This window comes from Ranitomeya variabilis, chromosome 1, assembly GCF_051348905.1.
Source record: "Ranitomeya variabilis isolate aRanVar5 chromosome 1, aRanVar5.hap1, whole genome shotgun sequence".
Taxonomy (NCBI): domain Eukaryota; kingdom Metazoa; phylum Chordata; class Amphibia; order Anura; family Dendrobatidae; genus Ranitomeya; species Ranitomeya variabilis.
The window spans coordinates 124,921,704-124,940,039 of record NC_135232.1 but is presented as its reverse complement, the minus strand read 5'-3'; the positions used below and the strand labels follow the sequence as shown (position 1 = coordinate 124,940,039).

Sequence of the window (18,336 nt, the reverse complement as noted above, 5' to 3'; positions counted from 1 at the left end):
ACATGGATGGACATGTAATACGTTTGTCTGAACGATCCCCTAAAGAGCATGGTCTCCGTCCCTTCAGTATTCTCCGCACATTGCTGCAGTAGGATCTCTGGATAGAGTGTATACTAGTGTGATCTCCATGTGATATGTGTTACATATGCTCCCTCTACATATTGTGATGATTGTGTTGATGGTTATCTCTGTATTTATCACCAGCCAATGTTGCAGTTGCAGGGCTCCCCCTCCTTTCCAGCAGCCTCAGCCATTCTGCCTGCATGTGAAGCAGCCCAGCCACACCAGTTTAATGCTACTGGGATAGCTGTGTACCGTGCATGTAAATCTGTGCACTGATCTCCTGTGCTCAGCATCCTCCCAGCCTCAGCTCCCAGCCATCACATGCCTGGATCCTCTGCAGCCCAGAGCTGGGATCTCCCTCCAGAAGAGCCACAGCTGCTGCTCCCTCCTCACAGGTTCCAGTGCCTATAAGGCAGGAGCAGAAGCAAAGCCCAAGTGAGGAGGATGAAGTAAGTCAGCAGGAGGAGCAGGTGTCTGGGCGGTGCAGCCACGTTCCCTCTTTCCATTCTCTCTTTCCCAGTCTCTTCTTGTCTTTTCATTCATTCTCCCAGCAGAAGGAGCTACTTGTCTGATCGCAGGCAGAGGAGCCGGGCACGTTGCCTGTGTTTGTATACACAGCACTCAGCTGTCTCCTTGTCCTCAGACCATCGGATATAAATCGCACATCAGGCGCAGTGACTACTCCTCTCATCAGCCACTGACTGTGGAGGAAGGAGTTCTACATTGCCCTTATTGTACAGGACTTGGGCTTCCTTGGAGGGATCTTTTACCTTGGTTGTTGTGACACCACCCAAAACATGATCTTTAAGGAGGTGACAAGCCTCCTGCTGAGTGTCAGCTTCTGGGCACCACTCCTAGTGACAGGTAAGTGAAGACTTTACTGTGTGACAACTTCATCGCTTCCATCAGAAGGTGTAACGTGTCCTGCAAGGAATTGAGGTGGTAATTGGGCACAGGAGGCGATGAGGTCGTGCTTGATCCCCATGTGGATTACCCCCTCTGCCATCTGCAGACCTGAGTCTGGTTAGCAAATGGTGTATAATGAGATGATGGCAAGAGAGCTTAATTGTAATCCCTATCAAGGGTTAGAAGGATTTAAGGAACAGTCTTTGTGCTTCCTTCTGGTGATGCAAGATGCAGCCATGCTTGGAAATGAAGCTTATGGAACAGTCCCAAGTTATTTTATTACTTGTGTCAGGTCATGTAGTCTCTGATGCAGCTAGTAGCATAGGGAAACTAGTAGGAATAAAGGATGAAAATTGAAGTATGCAATAAATAATGGCAACCAAACACAAACTAAATAGCAAATGTAAGGATAACTTTACATGCACAATGAATCCCCTCTTCATGTGCCCAAGTGCATTGATGTCTTCCAGGCTTCACACCTGTCCGGGATCACTGTCTTCCATGGTCACCTGGTCAGTTCTATTTCCAGATTTCCTAAATTCCCTTTTCCTCTTGCGTCAGGCTGCACCTGTGATCAGTACATCAGCACTGGCTCTGGCTCTGTCCTCTCCTGCACCTGTTCCCTGTTTTGATCCTCCACTGATCCTGCCCCAAGCACTGCTTAGACTTTTTACCCCAACCTGGACTCACTCTGCGCTGCATCCCATGCCTTCCAGAGACCTATCTGCCCTCCATGAGCACTGTAGATGGAACAGCTCCCTAAGTTCCCTAGGTGGAAGGGGGAAAGGTCTTGTTAAATATACCGATTCGTCTTGGCTTGTAGGAGTTGGTCTAAGGATGAAAGGAATGGATGAGATTAGTGCTTACCAGACTGTGTAGTTCATTTTCACTGCCTGAAAGATAATGAAGCCTTTGGGGCTTTAAATTGTGTGACCAGGCGCTGATCTGATCTCCCAAATTAATATAAATATCACTATGGGAGTGACCGCATCCATAAAATAAATCCCTTCTCCCTTAGTACTTCTGCCACTTCATTTTTCTATGTTGTCAACCTCTGTTCCGATGAAGAGTTGTGATTTAGAACATCTGTATCAATCTGCGGGAAAAACACCATTAAATGAGAGGGACTGCACAAAAAAAAGCCTGGATGCATTTTGTTTATTTGGCAACAGTGCAGCATATAGATTTATCTTGTAAGGAAACAAGTCTGCAATCAGTAAAGCCAACACTGCTGCCATTAGAGTATAGATTAGAACAAAAAGTCAAAAGGTATCCGGAATAGCTTTAATAAGCACTTGAGCTCAGCAAATGAGTCCTCTCTTAAGAGACATATTTTCCGTTGTGTTTCTTGGTATTGATTGACCCTGCACTTAGGTCCAGAGATGAAAGGAAGTTTATTTCCCCCACCAACCCCCTCCCTGTATACAACCTAATAGCCACCCGCTCCCCTTTCCGGTAATTCCCTATAGCCCTTTAGTTTAGTTGATGAGGGCAAGAGAGGTCTAAAGGCAGCCGCTGCAGATTTACTACTCATGGTCATGGTCAGGCCATTAAAAAACTGATTAGTTTATCTCATTCAATTTCAACTCTGCTATATAGATGGATGGATAGATGGATGGATGGATGGATCATTTTTATAGGGTATGAAACCTAAAGGTAGTCAGTATCAGACAGTCTAGCTGATGTTTTCAGAAGCTATTATCCTATTAATACCATGAGACGGGCAGATATATGACATACCTAAGGTATGACTCTATGGAGCCAGCGACTAATGATTAGGAAGTGATTCATATCATTTGCATAAATTGCCATAAGAGACACTGAAGACTACAGAATTTTCATAATTTGGACAGAAAGATGCCACCCACACCAGTAACTGCCCTTCTGAGAAAGGGAAAACCAAGTTGTTATTGTTTTTCTTTTTTTACTTCTTTTGTGTGATAATATGTATCCTTTTTATATTGCATTGTGGCAGATGTTAGTTCCATCACAGCATATTCAGACAGATGTTATTTTAATGATGCTACACAGTATAAATAGAAGGCGACTTCATAGATTGGAAGAGGAAAAATGAGCTTCATTAACATGGAAACGATTGTTGCTTCTACGAGCTGGGTTTGTGGTTTGTTTATGGAACTGTTTAGTTCTTTTCATATAAACTCTTGCTGCTTCTTGCTGTTTCGGGAACCATATCCATAGGAGACAGAACTCAGACATTCCCTCGATATTCTAGGGTTATGGGAGTCCTTATTTTGCTATGGGGTCATTTCTCCTTTGAAAGGAAAACCAATGGATCAGTCATCAAACTGAATATTGTATTAGCTCTTTAATAATTCACCAACATGGGGCAGTCGAAAAATTCAATAACATTAGACACACTGGCAGGAAGCACGTGATATTATGCAATCTGTCACAGTGGCTAACGCTCATATCTTAATCCTTTAAGCAAAATGTACCCCATTATGGTCTAGACAAATTCATTTGTTTTACAGATTGACTTCTCTGGGTAGCTTCAATTCCCTGCTCTGTCTAAAATGAACTATTGAAAGCGTGAGAGTTGATATTATTCACTTGCTGTGAAACCCACTCGTCAATTAAATATTCATTTGAAGTAAAACCTACTTTTTCATCCCTTTATTTTATCCATCACAGATTTATAATTTTAAGGTAATGTGATGATCTCTAATGTAACATTTACCAAAGTATTAGCATATCTATCCTTCTTTCTTTCCGTGAGAGATGATCAATCAGTTTAATGTAGTCCATTCTGGAAAAAAAAACCTGCATAATGAAATCCGATTTGGAAAATAGATGATTTCTTTCTCTCGCAGGAAAAGATCTCTTTTATAACAAATGCCCAATTTTCCTAAACTCAAAGTTGATGGCTAAAAAAGTTTCAAATTATGATATCTGATTTTTAAGTACCTTGGAATGCCAATAGCCTGGCCAACGAGCTGTAAAATTGAATGTCGTCCTTCCTTAAAACGTGTTATTTGCCAAATTACTGAGGCTTCTAGGTTTAGTGCGCTTTAACATTTACATTAAGGAACAAGTCAAGATGATTTTCTGTTTTCCCGATGAGTGAAAACTAATGGAATTTTTGGAGTCTGGTCGGTGCCCACAGTAGCCTCGCAATTTAAGTGCTTCAAAATGTTATCTATCCTTAAATAAGTAGCCAAACGGACTGTAGCCGTTTTCAATTTGAACCTGGTATTTGTCATTTATGGCTCACACAACCAGTGCCTAAACTTTCTTTTTTATAAACTTATAAGACGATGGCATTTATATCAACCAGTAATGGACGTATAGAGCATCATGGAGAATCAACATTTTAGGCTTTTTTCAACTGTGGTGCAACTCCAACTCCAAAACTGTGCTTACAACTGCAGGCTAGGTTGGAGATAGTTTGTGTGTATATATATATATATATATATATATATATATATATATATATATATATATATATATATATATATATATTTATATATATATATATATATATATATATATATATATTATAGTCTAGTTTATATGAGACAGATGTTTATCAGACATTTTTAATCTCAGTTCACTTCTGAGTTCTTATTTCCGTATTTTATTTTTCATCATATGAACAGAAATCCTAAAATAATGGAAGTTCAAGGCCCCCTGCATGCAAGGCACCAGCAGCACCAGAGAGACCCCACTGACTTTAATAAGGTCTGTCTGGTTCCTGTGATGATACGTGAAATGTTTCCCGATAAAATAGTGCATCGTGCTGTGTAGTTTTGTTTGTTAGTTTTAGTTGGTTCTACAACAGGGATGTAGACATTACATGATTGTCATCGCATCATCAGATTTCTAATCATAGAGTGATGTATATTACAAATAATACTCAGTGTTTCGAAAAGGACCATTTATAGGTTAAAAAGGTTTTATGGACTGAGAAGAAAATTCTGCTGTCATTCTACAAGACTGCAGATTGCTGAATGGCGACAGTAGGCAATTCCTGTGTATTCTCCGTGTCACGTGACCTCATTTTGCCAACTAGACATAACCAGCTCTTCTCAATAGAAGTGAGAAGCACATGAGTCTAGTCAGCGCCTGACCACAAGTCTGCAAATCGCATCCATAAAGTCACTTGACTCACCACTCGCCTACACTGTCATGGTGCATACGCTGTCATCATTCCGCAGTGTGAACTCACAAAATAGCTGCAGACTTTTCTTCCATACCCATAGATCTCTTTAAATAGTGGTCAAAATCAAATGTACATTTTTTCAACAACCTTGTCCAGAGATTTTCTACACAAAGTTCCCTGTTTCTATACTCTTTTTGGTAATTCAGTTGCCTTAAACATTATTATGTAAGGTGTTCACATCAGTTACGAAAGTGCCACAAATAGATTAGATTCTGATCAGCCATGTCCAGTTGAATTTTAGCTCACCACTAAAGATGAACCGACCCCTGGAAGTCCGGGTTCTGGTTCCCAACCCAAACTTTATTCCAAAGTTCAGTTTGAGTAACAAAACCCAAACCCAATTGAAGACAGTAGGGACTCTAACATTTCAGCTAGAACAGTTCTCCCTCTCTCTCACTTCCCAGGGAACTGTGAACACTGCAATGGACTTCCAGGAGAATTCCATGTTCAGTATTTATTACCATACACTAACTGTCCGGTATGAACCCCCGAAACATTTAAGCTTGGGTATGCTCTTCTCTTCTCACCACTGCTAAATAAACCAATAGTACCTAAATGAACCAAAAACTACATGAGCATATTGAGCTATTCTTCATACCCAAAAGATCAGGCAATCCAGCATTTCTTGATAAAAAATGTTTTCTTTATCAGCAAATGTGTAAAAATGTAGAAAAAAACATCCAAATAAACATAGCAGCATGGACTGAACTTACTTATTTCGAACAAACTTGTACTTAATCATGGTATGAGTCGCCTTTGTATCTGCAGCTTTAGTCAAGTTGTTTCAAATGGAGCATAATCTTACTAAACAAATGGATGAAATCTAAAGAAAATGAATAAATTGGCTAAATGTGGCAGAGATGAGAAGATAATAAGATTACCGCCAACTTTGTCTCTAGAAACAGCACGGTATAGAAGCTTCTCGTAAATAACTCCTGTCCTCCACGTCTGCTGCACCTGATGCATGTCTGTAATTATCTTTCTAATAAAGGGCAATGGATAAAGCACACAGGTCAAGCTTCTGTCTCTTACAAGCGCTGATACACAAGTCCTTGTAGAAAATATTATTCAGATTATCACTTTTTTTTCTATGCAAACATAATGCACATCCATAAATGTACTATGGTGAATAGTTTAATAATTTACATTATTAAAGAGGATCCTTCGCTGAATTTTACAAGTTGACTGGACACTTGATGTAATAGTGGCTGAAGAGTGAAATAAAACATTATTCTCTCTTTATTTTGCCTGCACATTTCAGAGATATTAGCAAAGTATTTGGTGCCTCATGAGTTAACTTTAGTCAAATTTAAGTCGGTGTTATAAGACAACTTTTGCTGGGGGCATGTACTTCTCCCTCTATTTGTTTCTGCCTGGTATCACCCACTTGGACATAAACAAAAGTTAAGTCATTAAGTGCCAAAACCTTGTTAAAATCTCTGCAACAGAGAGCCGAACTTGAGAAAAAACAAACAAAAAAAAACATTTTATTCTGTTCTGCAGCCACTCTTACATCTTTTGTCCAGCTCAACATGTCAAATTTGTTGAAATGTCCTCTCTAAATTCCAGAAATATCTTCAACTATTTAAAAATAAATAGTCTGCTTAGTTGTTCTGATAATGATTTAAATGACACCTGTATACTATCACATATACAGATTCCAAAGCAGTTCACAATGCTTTATAGAATTACAATAACTTTCTAAAAAATGTCTCTCTCTGAAATTTCCTTTGAAGCATAAAGGAAACAATAAAGTTCTGCTATGAATCTGTGAATAGAATAGTCATGGGGCGGTCCAGCACTCACGAGTAGTCATGCAGTCCTGGCTTGGAAGGCAGCTCCAGCATGGATGAAGCAATAACCAGTATACCTATTGGAATATTGTAAGGTTGTGTGTTGGCTTAGGCTGCTTTCACACTAGCGTCCGTACGGGGCCGTTACGCTGCTCCGGCCCGACGTACCGACGCATACTGTGCAAAAAATGCCCAACATGGGCAGCGGAAGCAGTCTTAGGATGCTTCCGCTGCCCCATTGCAAGATCTGGGGAGGAGGGGGCAGAGTTTCGGCCTCGCATGCACGGTTGAAAATGGCGGTCTTGATGCAAAAAAAAGTTACATGTAACTTTTTTTGTGGTGGCGGTGCGCCAAAACACGATGCAACCGTCGCATGACGGTTGCGACGTGTGATGATACGTCGCAATGCGTCAGTAATGTAAGTCTATGGGGAAAAAACGCATCCTGCAGACAACTTTGCAGGATGCTTTTTTTCTCCCAAATGATGCATTGCGATGTCCGCCGAAAAATGCTAGTGTGAAAGTAGCCTTAGAGTCTAAATTATGATGACAAGTTTACTTATAAAAAGGCACCTGCTTAATTTAAAGCCAATATGGTGTACATTCTGGTCTGAAGGTCAAACAACCAAAAAATTTTATACTTTTGTACAAGAAATATCCCTTACTCATCAATTTACTAATCCTGTCTATTTGTGAGAATAGCGTTGTTCCACCTCCTCCCACCTTTCTCATCACATATCAGTGTCAAATGCCACTACACAAGTCAAGTCTGCAGCAGCCTCTATCACACGTACTTACGTAAGTGTGGTGGTCAAAGAGGAAGAGAAGATAGGATGTCCTCTCTGCAGGAATACATCCAAGTGTCATTGTTGTTGATATCAATGTAAAGGCTCACTTACATTTGATGTATTCATCAAACGGGTGCTATGGGGCGGTGCAGATCTGCGTTTTGTTTTTCTCATGCTGATATGGCCTAGAGGAGGAAGACCTTTATAGACTCAGACATCAAGGTTAGATTTCAGAAAGGCAGATTTTAAGGGACTCAGAAAAAGAATCAGAGGGATCCAATGGCTGGATATCCTTAAGGACAAAAATGTCCAAGAAGGATGGGAAATCTTGACAAATGAAATTCTCAAAGCACAATTGCTAACAATTCAGAAAAGAGTGAAGAATATGAAGCATTTAAGTAAACCAGGATGGATGAACACAGAACTTAAACACATGCTAAAAAAGAAGAAAGAAATGTTTATCAAATGGAAAGAGGGCAGCATATCTAAAGAAGAATATAATGCTGTCTGCAGAACCTGCAGGGCACGAATCAGATTATCTAAAGCTGACAATGAATTAAGGCTTGCAAGAGACTTCAAAAGCAATAAAGATTTTGGGGACATGTCAAAAGTAAAAGAAAAGTAAAAGATGCTATAGGGTTTTTACAGGATGAAAATGATGAAATGGTAAGAAAGGATGTTGAAAAGGCCGAACTTTTAAATTCCTATTTTGCATCTGTTTTCTCTCAGAAAGGAAATGTAATATCAACTGATTTTCACTGTCCTATTAAAACAATAGAAGAATCCAGTATATCTATAAACAGAAAGATAGTGAGGAAACACTTAGCTAACATAAATGAATTCAAGTCTCCAGGTCCAGATGAATTACACCCCAGAGTACTGAAGGAGATAGCAGAACAAAGTTTTGAACCACTCTCCATAATCTTTGAAAATTCTTGAGAAAAGGAGAAGTCCCAGAAGACTGGAGAAGAGCAAATGTTGTTCCTATCTTCAAAAAGGGGAAGAAGGTGGACCAGGGAACTATAGGCCAGTGAGTCTGACGTCTATACCAGGAAAGATCTTTGAACAAATTATTAAACAACATGTATGTTAGTACCTGGATAAGAATGAAGTGATTAAACAGAGTCAGCATGGGTTGATAAGTCATGTCAGACGAACTTTTTTTCCTTCCATGACAGAATCACTGACTGTGTGGATCACGGAAATGCTGTAGATATAGTATATCTTGACTTAAGCAAAGCATTTGACAAAGTATCTCCCACAATCCTTATTGAAAAAAATGACTAAATATGGAATGGACAAGGCAACTTTTAGGTGGATTCATAACTTGGTCAGTGACTGGACCCAAAGAATGGTTGTAAATGGCTGCACATCCAGTTGAAGAATGTCTCAAGTGGGGTACCACAGGGCTCTGTCCTGGGCCCTGTATTGTTCAACATTTTTATCAATGATTTAGATGAAGGAATTGAGGGTAAACTAATTACATTTGCTGATGACACCAGGCTAGGAGGGATAGCTAATACTAGAGAAGAGAGAGAGAAGATTCAAAAAGTTATCAATAAACTGGAGCAGTGGGCAGCCACTACAGAATTATTTTTAACAGGGAAAAATGCAAAGTACTACATCTGGGCAATAAAAACGAAAAAAGCATATACAGAATGGGAGAAATAGGGCTAATCAACAGCACATATGAAAAAGACTTTGGTAAACTGATCACAGACTGAACATGAGTCAACTGTGTGATGCAGCAGCAAAAAGGGCAAATGCAATTCTGGGATGCATTAACAGAAGCATAAAGTCTAGATCATGTAAAGTCATTATTGCCCTCTACTCCTCTTTGGTCAGACCTCATCTGGAATACTGTGTTCAGTTTTTGCCACCAAATTTTTAAAAAGACATCAACAAACTGGAGCAAGTTCAGAGAAGAGCGACCAGAATGGTGACTGGTCTGCAAACCATGTCCTATGAGGAATGTTTACAGGATTTGGGAATGTTTAGCTTGCAAAAAAGAAGACTGAGAGAAAACTTAATAGCTGTCTACAAATATCTCAAGGGCTGTCACGTTGTAGAAGGATCATCTTTATTCTCATTTGCACAAGGAAAGACTAGAAGTAATGGGATGAAACTGAATGGGAGGAGACACAGATTAGATATTATAAAAAATGTTTTGACAGGGTGATCAATGAGTGGAACAGGCTGCCACGAGAGGTGGTGAGTTCTCCTTCAAAGGAAGTCTTCAAACAGAGGCTGGACAGACATCAGTCTAGGATGATTTAGTAAATCCTACTTTGAGCAGGGGGTTAGACCAGATGACCAAGGAGGTCCCTTCCAACTCTAACAATCTATGATTCTATAATTCTATGATTCTATGAATCTATGATTCTATGATCTATGATTTTATGATACAAATAAATTGCAGCATACTGCGAGTGGCTCTACAAATCAGATGACGCACAGCCAAACAAGTCTGAGTACAGTTTTATTTATGCAGGCATAGACAATGCAGAAGATGGAGAAATGAAGGTCTCCATCTTCTCCACACCTGTGATACAATTCTCTCGTGTGAGAGAATCATATCACAGTACACCAGTTGGGGATGTCCACACAGTCTGACCTTGTCTAATCACTAGTGTTGAGCGATACCGTCCGATACTTGAAAGTATCGGTATCGGAAAGTATCGGCCGATACCGGCAAAGTATCGGATCTAATCCGATACCGATACCCGATACCAATACAAGTCAATGGGACTCAAGTATCGGACGGTATCCTGTATGGTTCCCAGGGTCTGAAGGAGAGGAAACTCTCCTTCAGGCCCTGGGATCCATATCAATGTGTAAATGAAAGAATTAAAATAAAAAATAGGGATATACTCACCCTCCGACGCAGCCTGGACTTTACCGCCGTAACCGGGAGCCGTTGTACCTAAGAATGCGCGCTTGCAGGGCCTTAGATGAGGTCACTGCGCTCTGATTGGTCCGTAGCGGTCGCGTGACCGCTACGCGACCAATCTCAAAGCAGTGACATCACCTAAGGTCTTTCAAGCGCTTGAAATACCTTAGAAGACGTCCGCAGCTTCTGATTGGTCGCGTAGCAGTCGCGTGACCGCTACGTGACCAATCACAAAGCAGTGACGTCTTCTAAGGTATTTCAAGCGCTTGAAAGACCTTAGGTGATGTCACTGCTTTGTGATTGGTCGCGTAGCGATCACGCGACCGCTACGGACCAATCAGAGTGCAGTGACCTCATCTAAGGCCCTGCAAGCGCGCATTCTTAGGTACAACGGCTCCCGGTTACGGCGGTAAAGTCCAGGAGCCGCCGGAGAGGTGAGTATATCCCTATTTTTTATTTTAATTCTTTATTTTACACATTGATATTAATCCCGATACCGATTCCCGATACCACAAAAGTATCGGATCTCGGTATCGGAATTCCAATACCCGCAAGTATCGGCCGATACCCGATACTTGCGGTATCGGAATGCTCAACACTACTAATCACTGCTACAAGATTGTGTCAAAATGCAAGGACTGGAAACAGTTGTCAATGTCTTTATAGATTTCTACAAAGAATATGAGAGGAACAGCACGATGCACAGTAAAAGGTGAAGATACTTCTGAATCATTATTCCATTAGGAATAGAAGTATTTACTAAAAAGACACATCAGAATTAGTGATTTATATACAGTATATATATATATATATATATAATATATATATATATATATATATATATATACAGCGGGGCAAAAAAGTATTTAGTCAGTCAGCAATAGTGCAAGTTCCACCACTTAAAAAGATGAGAGGCGTCTGTAATTTACATCATAGGTAGACCTCAACTATGGGAGACAAACTAAGAAAAAAAAATCCAGAAAATCACATTGTCTGTTTTTTTAGCATTTTATTTGCATATTATGGTGGAAAATAAGTATTTGGTCAGAAAAAAAATTTCATCTCAATACTTTGTAATATATCCTTTGTTGGCAATGACAGAGGTCAAACGTTTTCTGTAAGTCTTCACAAGGTTGCCACACACTGTTGTTGGTATGTTGGCCCATTCCTCCATGCAGATCTCCTCTAGAGCAGTGATGTTTTTGGCTTTTCGCTTGGCAACACAGACTTTCAACTCCCTCCAAAGGTTTTCTATAGGGTTGAGATCTGGAGACTGGCTAGGCCACTCCAGGACCTTGAAATGCTTCTTACAAAGCCACTCCTTCGTTGCCCTGGCGGTGTGCTTTGGATCATTGTCATGTTGAAAGACCCAGCCACGTTTCATCTTCAATGCCCTTGCTGATGGAAGGAGGTTTGCACTCAAAATCTCACGATACATGGCCCCATTCATTCTTTCATGTACCTGGATCAGTCGTCCTGGCCCCTTTGCAGAGAAACAGCCCCAAAGCATGATGTTTCCACCACCATGCTTTACAGTAGGTATGGTGTTTGATGGATGCAACTCAGTATTCTTTTTCCTCCAAACACAACAAGTTGTGTTTCTACCAAACAGTTCCAGTTTGGTTTCATCAGACCATAGGACATTCTCCCAAAACTCCTCTGGATCATCCAAATGCTCTCTAGCAAACTTCAGACGGGCCCGGACATGTACTGGCTTAAGCAGTGGGACACGTCTGGCACTGCAGGATCTGAGTCCATGGTGGCGTAGTGTGTTACTTATGGTAGGCCTTGTTACATTGGTCCCAGCTCTCTGCAGTTCATTCACTAGGTCCCCCCGCGTGGTTCTGGGATTTTTGCTCACCGTTCTTGTGATCATTCTGACCCCACGGGGTGGGATTTTGCGTGGAGCCCCAGATCGAGGGAGATTATCAGTGGTCTTGAATGTCTTCCATTTTCTAATTATTGCTCCCACTGTTGATTTCTTCACTCCAAGCTGGTTGGCTATTGCAGATTCAGTCTTCCCAGCCTGGTGCAGGGCTACAATTTTGTTTCTGGTGTCCTTTGACAGCTCTTTGGTCTTCACCATAGTGGAGTTTGGAGTCAGACTGTTTGAGGGTGTGCACAGGTGTCTTTTTATACTGATAACAAGTTTAAACAGGTGCCATTACTACAGGTAATGAGTGGAGGAAAGAAGAGACTCTTAAAGAAGAAGTTACAGGTCTGTGAGAGCCAGAAATCTTGATTGTTTGTTTCTGACCAAATACTTATTTTCCACCATAATATGCAAATAAAATGCTAAAAAAACAGACAATGTGATTTTCTGGATTTTTTTTTCTCAGTTTGTCTCCCATAGTTGAGGTCTACCTATGATGTAAATTACAGACGCCTCTCATCTTTTTAAGTGGTGGAACTTGAACTATTGCTGACTGACTAAATACTTTTTTGCCCCACTGTATATATATTGGAGTTTATGTGTAAATTCCTTTGTTTTCTGGAGTTGCACTTTAAATGCCATTAATATATCTATTTCCACACTGAATTGGAAACTTGGGTTCAGGCTCGGAATACATAACACCACATACAGCTGTGTAATTGAATCTGCTGCTGGACTGTAAAACGTGTGTATGTGGCTTCCAGTCTGCATCTGTTCTTCATGTTGGAAAGCACTAGACAAGAGATTTTGGTCTGTATAGCTGTTTAAATGATTCATCAGACTGGTTTATGTGGTTGACAAAATGTACGTTATATAATACATTGGTTTGTGTGTATGCAGCTTCTTTGCTGAACCATCATGATACAAGACATAAGAATGTCTCTTCAGGAAAAAGCTTGTAATGTCATTAATACGGAATTCGGGATGTAGAAGCTAAGGTTTACTGTGGGAAGACTGGAAAGCAAGAATATATGCCAGAGGGCTCAGCAATATAGTATGGTTAAATCATTAGTGGTATTAGTGTCTTTGGAAAGATGTGTGCACTACGTCTTACCTATCTACCTACTGTAAGTATCTTACTGGGTCCAGATTCTGGCTACTGCAGGACAGGCTAGTTCTTGCTTTACTTGGCTGAAAAATAATTGGCACTTTGTGTAGTCTTCTCCTCTGTACTATTATAAATACATTTATGCCTTAAACTAAATAATGTTAGTACACAAACACCCCCCACACACTATCTCCCGCACACATACTACCCCCACACACATACTACCCCCACACTACCTCTTCCACACATCCACCACATACAATGTCTTATGGGAAATACATGTAGTGCAGTACTAGTCATAAGTTTGGACACATTTGTCCATTCAATGGTTTGTCTTGTTCTTATTGGAATGTGCACATTGTAGATTCAGACTGAAGGCAGTAAAACCACCAAAAGGGCTCATATGAAACAATGAGAAAATAAACACATGTGAAACACACCAGAGTATGTGTTAAACCTTACATTTCTCAAAGTATCTCCCTCTTAAGGCCCCGTCTCACTTAGCGATGCTAAAGCGATCCCGACAACGATACGACCTGTCAGGGATCGTTGCTGCGTCGCTATGTGGTCGCTGGTGAGATGTCAAACAGTGAGATCTTCCAACGATCGCTGCTGCGATCTCACTGTTTGACATCTCACCAGCGACCTGTAGCGACCTGTACAACGATGTCACATGGGAGCTATGACGACGATTCAGTGTCTGAGTTGTCAACGAGGTCATTGGTAAGGTGTCAAACACAGCGATGTGTGCTACCCAGCGGGACCTCAACGATCAAAAAAAGGTCCAGGCCATTCCGACACGACCAGCGATCTCACAGCAGGGGCCTGGTCGCTGCTACGTGTCACACATAGCGAGATCGCTACTGAGGTCGCTGTTGCGTCACAAAACTTGTGACTCAGCAGCGATCTCGCTAGCGACCTCGCTTAGTGAGACGGGGGCTTTACTCTGATGACAGCTTTACACTCTGTTAGAGTTCACTCAAAGAGCTTCATTCATCTAGTAGTCATCTGAATGGCATACAATGAACAGTTTTAACTCAAGAGGTCGGTTGTAGAAACACCGGCCTTCAGAAAAGTGTTTTGCAGAGGTAGTGTTGGTACACAGATCAATACATTGTGTAGTGCTGTGCACACTGCCAGATCAATGATCTGTGGTGTCCCCCCCTGGGACAAAGTAAAAAAGTCAAAAAAAAATTCCCCACATGTGTGTAAAAAAAAAATAAAAAAAATATCCTAAATAAAGAAAAAATATATATATTATTCCCATAAATACATTTCTTTAGCTAAATAAAATAAAAAAACAATAAAAGTACACATATTTAGTATCGCCGCGTCCGTAACGACCCAACCTATAAAACTGCCCCACTAGTTAACCCCTTCAGTAAACACCGTAAGAAAAAAAAAAAAAACGAGGCAAAAAACAACGCTTTATTATCATACCGCCGAACAAAAAGTAGAATAAAACGCAATCAAAAAGACTGATATAAATAACCATGGTACCGCTGAAAATGTCATCTTATCCCGCAAAAAACAAGCCGCTATACAGCATCATCAGCAAAAAAATAAAAAAATTATAGTCCTGAGAATAAAGCGATACCAAAATAATTATTTTTTCTATAAAATAGTTTTTATCGTATAAAAGCGCCAAAACATAAAAAAAATGATATAAATGAGATATCGCTGTAATCGTACTGACCCGACGAATAAAACTGCTTTATCAATTTTACCAAACGCGGAACGGTATAAACGCCTCCCCCAAAAGAAATTCATGAATAGCTGGTTTTTGATCACTCTGCCTCACAAAAATCGGAATAAAAAGCGATCAAAAAATGTCACGTGTCCGAAAATGTTACCAATAAAAACGTCAACTTGTCCCGCAAAAAACAAGATCTCACATGACTCTGTGGACTCAAATATGGAAAAATTACAGCTCTCAAAATGTGGTAACGCAAAAAATATTTTTTGCAATAAAAAGCGTCTTTCAGTGTGTGACGGCTGCCAATCATAAAAATCCTCTAAATAACCCGCTATAAAAGTAAATCAAACCCCCCTTCATCACCCCTTAGTTAGGGAAAAATAAAAAAATAAATGTATTTATTTCCATTTTCCCATTAGGGTTAGGGTTAAGGTTAGGGCTAGAGTTAGGACTAGAGTTAGGGCTAGGGTTAGGGTTAGGGCAAGGGTTAGGGCTAGGGTTAGGGTTAGGGCTAGGGTTGGGGCTAGTGTTAGGGCTAGGGCTAGGGTTGGGGCTAGGGTTAGGGTTAGGGCTAGGGTTGGGGCTAGGGTTAGGGCTAGGGTTAGGGTTAGGGCTAGGGTTGGGGCTAGGGTTAGGGCTAGGGCTAGGGTTGGGGCTAGGGTTAGGGTTAGGGTTAGGGCTAGGGTTGGGGCTAGGGTTAGGGCTAGGGTTAGGGCTAGGGTTAGGGCTAGGGTTAGGGCTAGTGTTACGGCTAGTGTTAGGGCTAGTGATAGGGCTAGGGTTATTGCTAGGGTTAGGGCTAGGGTTAGGGCTAGGGTTGGGGCTAGGGTTGGGGCTACGGTTAGGGTTGGGGCTAAAGATAGGGTTAGGGTTTGGATTACATTTACGGTTGGGAATAGGGTTGGGTGTGTCTGGGTTAGAGGAGTGGTTAGGGTTACTGTTGGGATTAGGGTAAGGGGTGTGTTTGGATTAGGGTTTCAGTTATAATTGGGGGGTTTCCACTGTTTAGGCACATCAGGGGCTCTCCAAACGGGACATGGCATCCGATCTGAATTCCAGCCAATTCTGCGTTGAAAAAGGAAAACAGTGCTCCTTCCCTTCAGAGCTCTCCCGTGTGCCCAAACAGGGGTTTACCCCAACATATGGGGTATCAGCATACTCAGGACAAATTGGACATCATCTTTTGGGGTCCAATTTCTCCTGCTACCCTTGGGAAAATACAAAACTGGGGGCCAAAAAATAAGTTTTGTGGGAAAAAAAAGATTTTTTATTTTCACGGCTCTGCGTTGTAAACTGTAGTGAAACACTTGGGGGTGCAAAGTTCTCACAACACATCTAGATAAGTTCCTTGGGGGGTCTAGTTTCCGATATGGGGTCACTTGTGGGGGGTTTGTACTGTTTGGGTACATCAGGGGCTCTGCAAATGCAACGTGATGCCTGCAGACCAATCCATTTAAGTCTGCATTCCAAATGGCGCTCCTTCCCTTCCGAGCTCTGTCATGCGCCCAAACAGTGGTTCCCCCCCACATATGGGGTATCAGCGTACTCAGGACAAATTGAACAACAACTTTTGGGGTCCAATTTATCCTGATACCCTTGTGAAAATACAAAACTGGGGGCTAAAAAATCATTTTTGTGAAAAAAAAAGAATTTTTATTTTCACGGCTCTGCGTTATAAACTGTAGTGAAACACTTGGGGGTTCAAAGTTCTCACAACACATCTAGATAAGTTCCTTGGGGGATCTAGTTTCCAATATGGGGTCACTTGTGGGGGGTTTGTACTGTTTGGGTACATCAGGGGCTCTGCAAATGCAACGTGACGCCTGCAGACCAATCCATTTAAGTCTGCATTCCAAATGGCGCTCCTTCCCTTCCGAGCTCTGTCATGCGCCCAAACAGTGGTTCCCCCCCACATATGGGGTATCAGCGTACTCAGGACAAATTGGAAAACAACGTTTGGGGTCCAATTTATCCTGATACCCTTGTGAAAATACAAAACTGGGGGCTAAAAATCATTTTTGTGAAAAAAAAAAGAATTTTTATTTTCACGGCTCTGCGTTATAAACTGTAGTGAAACACTTGGGGGTTCAATGCTATCAAAACACATCTAGATAAGTTCCATAGGGGGTCTACTTTCCAAAATGGTGTCACTTGTGGGGGTTTTTAATGTTTAGGCATATCAGGTGCTCTCTAAACGCAACATGGCATCCCATCTTAATTCCAGTCAATTTTGCATTGAAAAGTAAAATAGCGCTCCTTCCCTTCCGAGCTCTGCTATGCACCCAAACAGTGGTTTACCCCCACATATGGGGTATCGTCGTACTCAGGACAAATTGCACAACAACTTTTGTGGTCTAATTTCTTCTCTTACCCTTGGGGAAATAAAAAAATGGGGGCAAAAAGATCATTTTTGTGAAAAAATATGATTTTTTATTTTTACGGCTCTGCATTATAAACTTCTGTGAAGCACTTGTTGGGTCAAAGTGCTCAACACACATCTAGATAAGTTCCTTAAGGGGTCTACTTTCCAAAATGGTGTCACTTGTGGGGGGTTTCAATGTTTAGGCACATCAGGGGCTCTCCAAACGCAACATGGCGTCCCATCTCAATTCCAGTCAATTTTGCATTGAAAAGTCAAATGGCGCTCCTTCCCTTCCGAGCTCTGCCCTGCGCCCAAACAATGGTTTACACCCCCATATATGGGGTATCAGCGTACTCAGAACAAATTGCACAACAATTTTTGGGGTCCAATTTCTTCTCTTACCCTTGGGAAAATAAAAAATTGGGGGCGAAAAGATCATTTTTGTGAAAAAATATGATTTTTTATTTTTACGGCTCTGCATTATAAACTTCTGTGAAGCACTTGTTGGGTCAAAGTGCTCACCACACATCTAGATAAGATCCTTAGGCGGTCTACTTTCCAAAATGGTGTCACTTGTGGGGGGTTTCAATGTTTAGGCACATCAGGGGCTCTCCAAATGCAACATGGCGTCCCATCTCAATTCCAGTCAATTTTGCATTGAAAAGTCAAATGGCGCTC

General features: G+C 41.1%; 1 protein-coding gene across 1 annotated transcript in view; it reads left to right on the top strand.

The window, feature by feature from the left end:
• The first annotated feature begins 257 nt into the window (after nucleotides 1-257).
• EDIL3 (EGF like and discoidin domains 3) overlaps nucleotides 258-18,336 on the top strand; it is a 956,986-nt gene continuing 938,907 nt past the window's right edge. The window contains exon 1 of the mRNA XM_077288684.1: nucleotides 258-927. Coding sequence (XP_077144799.1) covers nucleotides 861-927 — 67 coding nt within the window. The 5' untranslated portion in view covers nucleotides 258-860. The remainder of the gene's footprint in view (nucleotides 928-18,336) is intronic.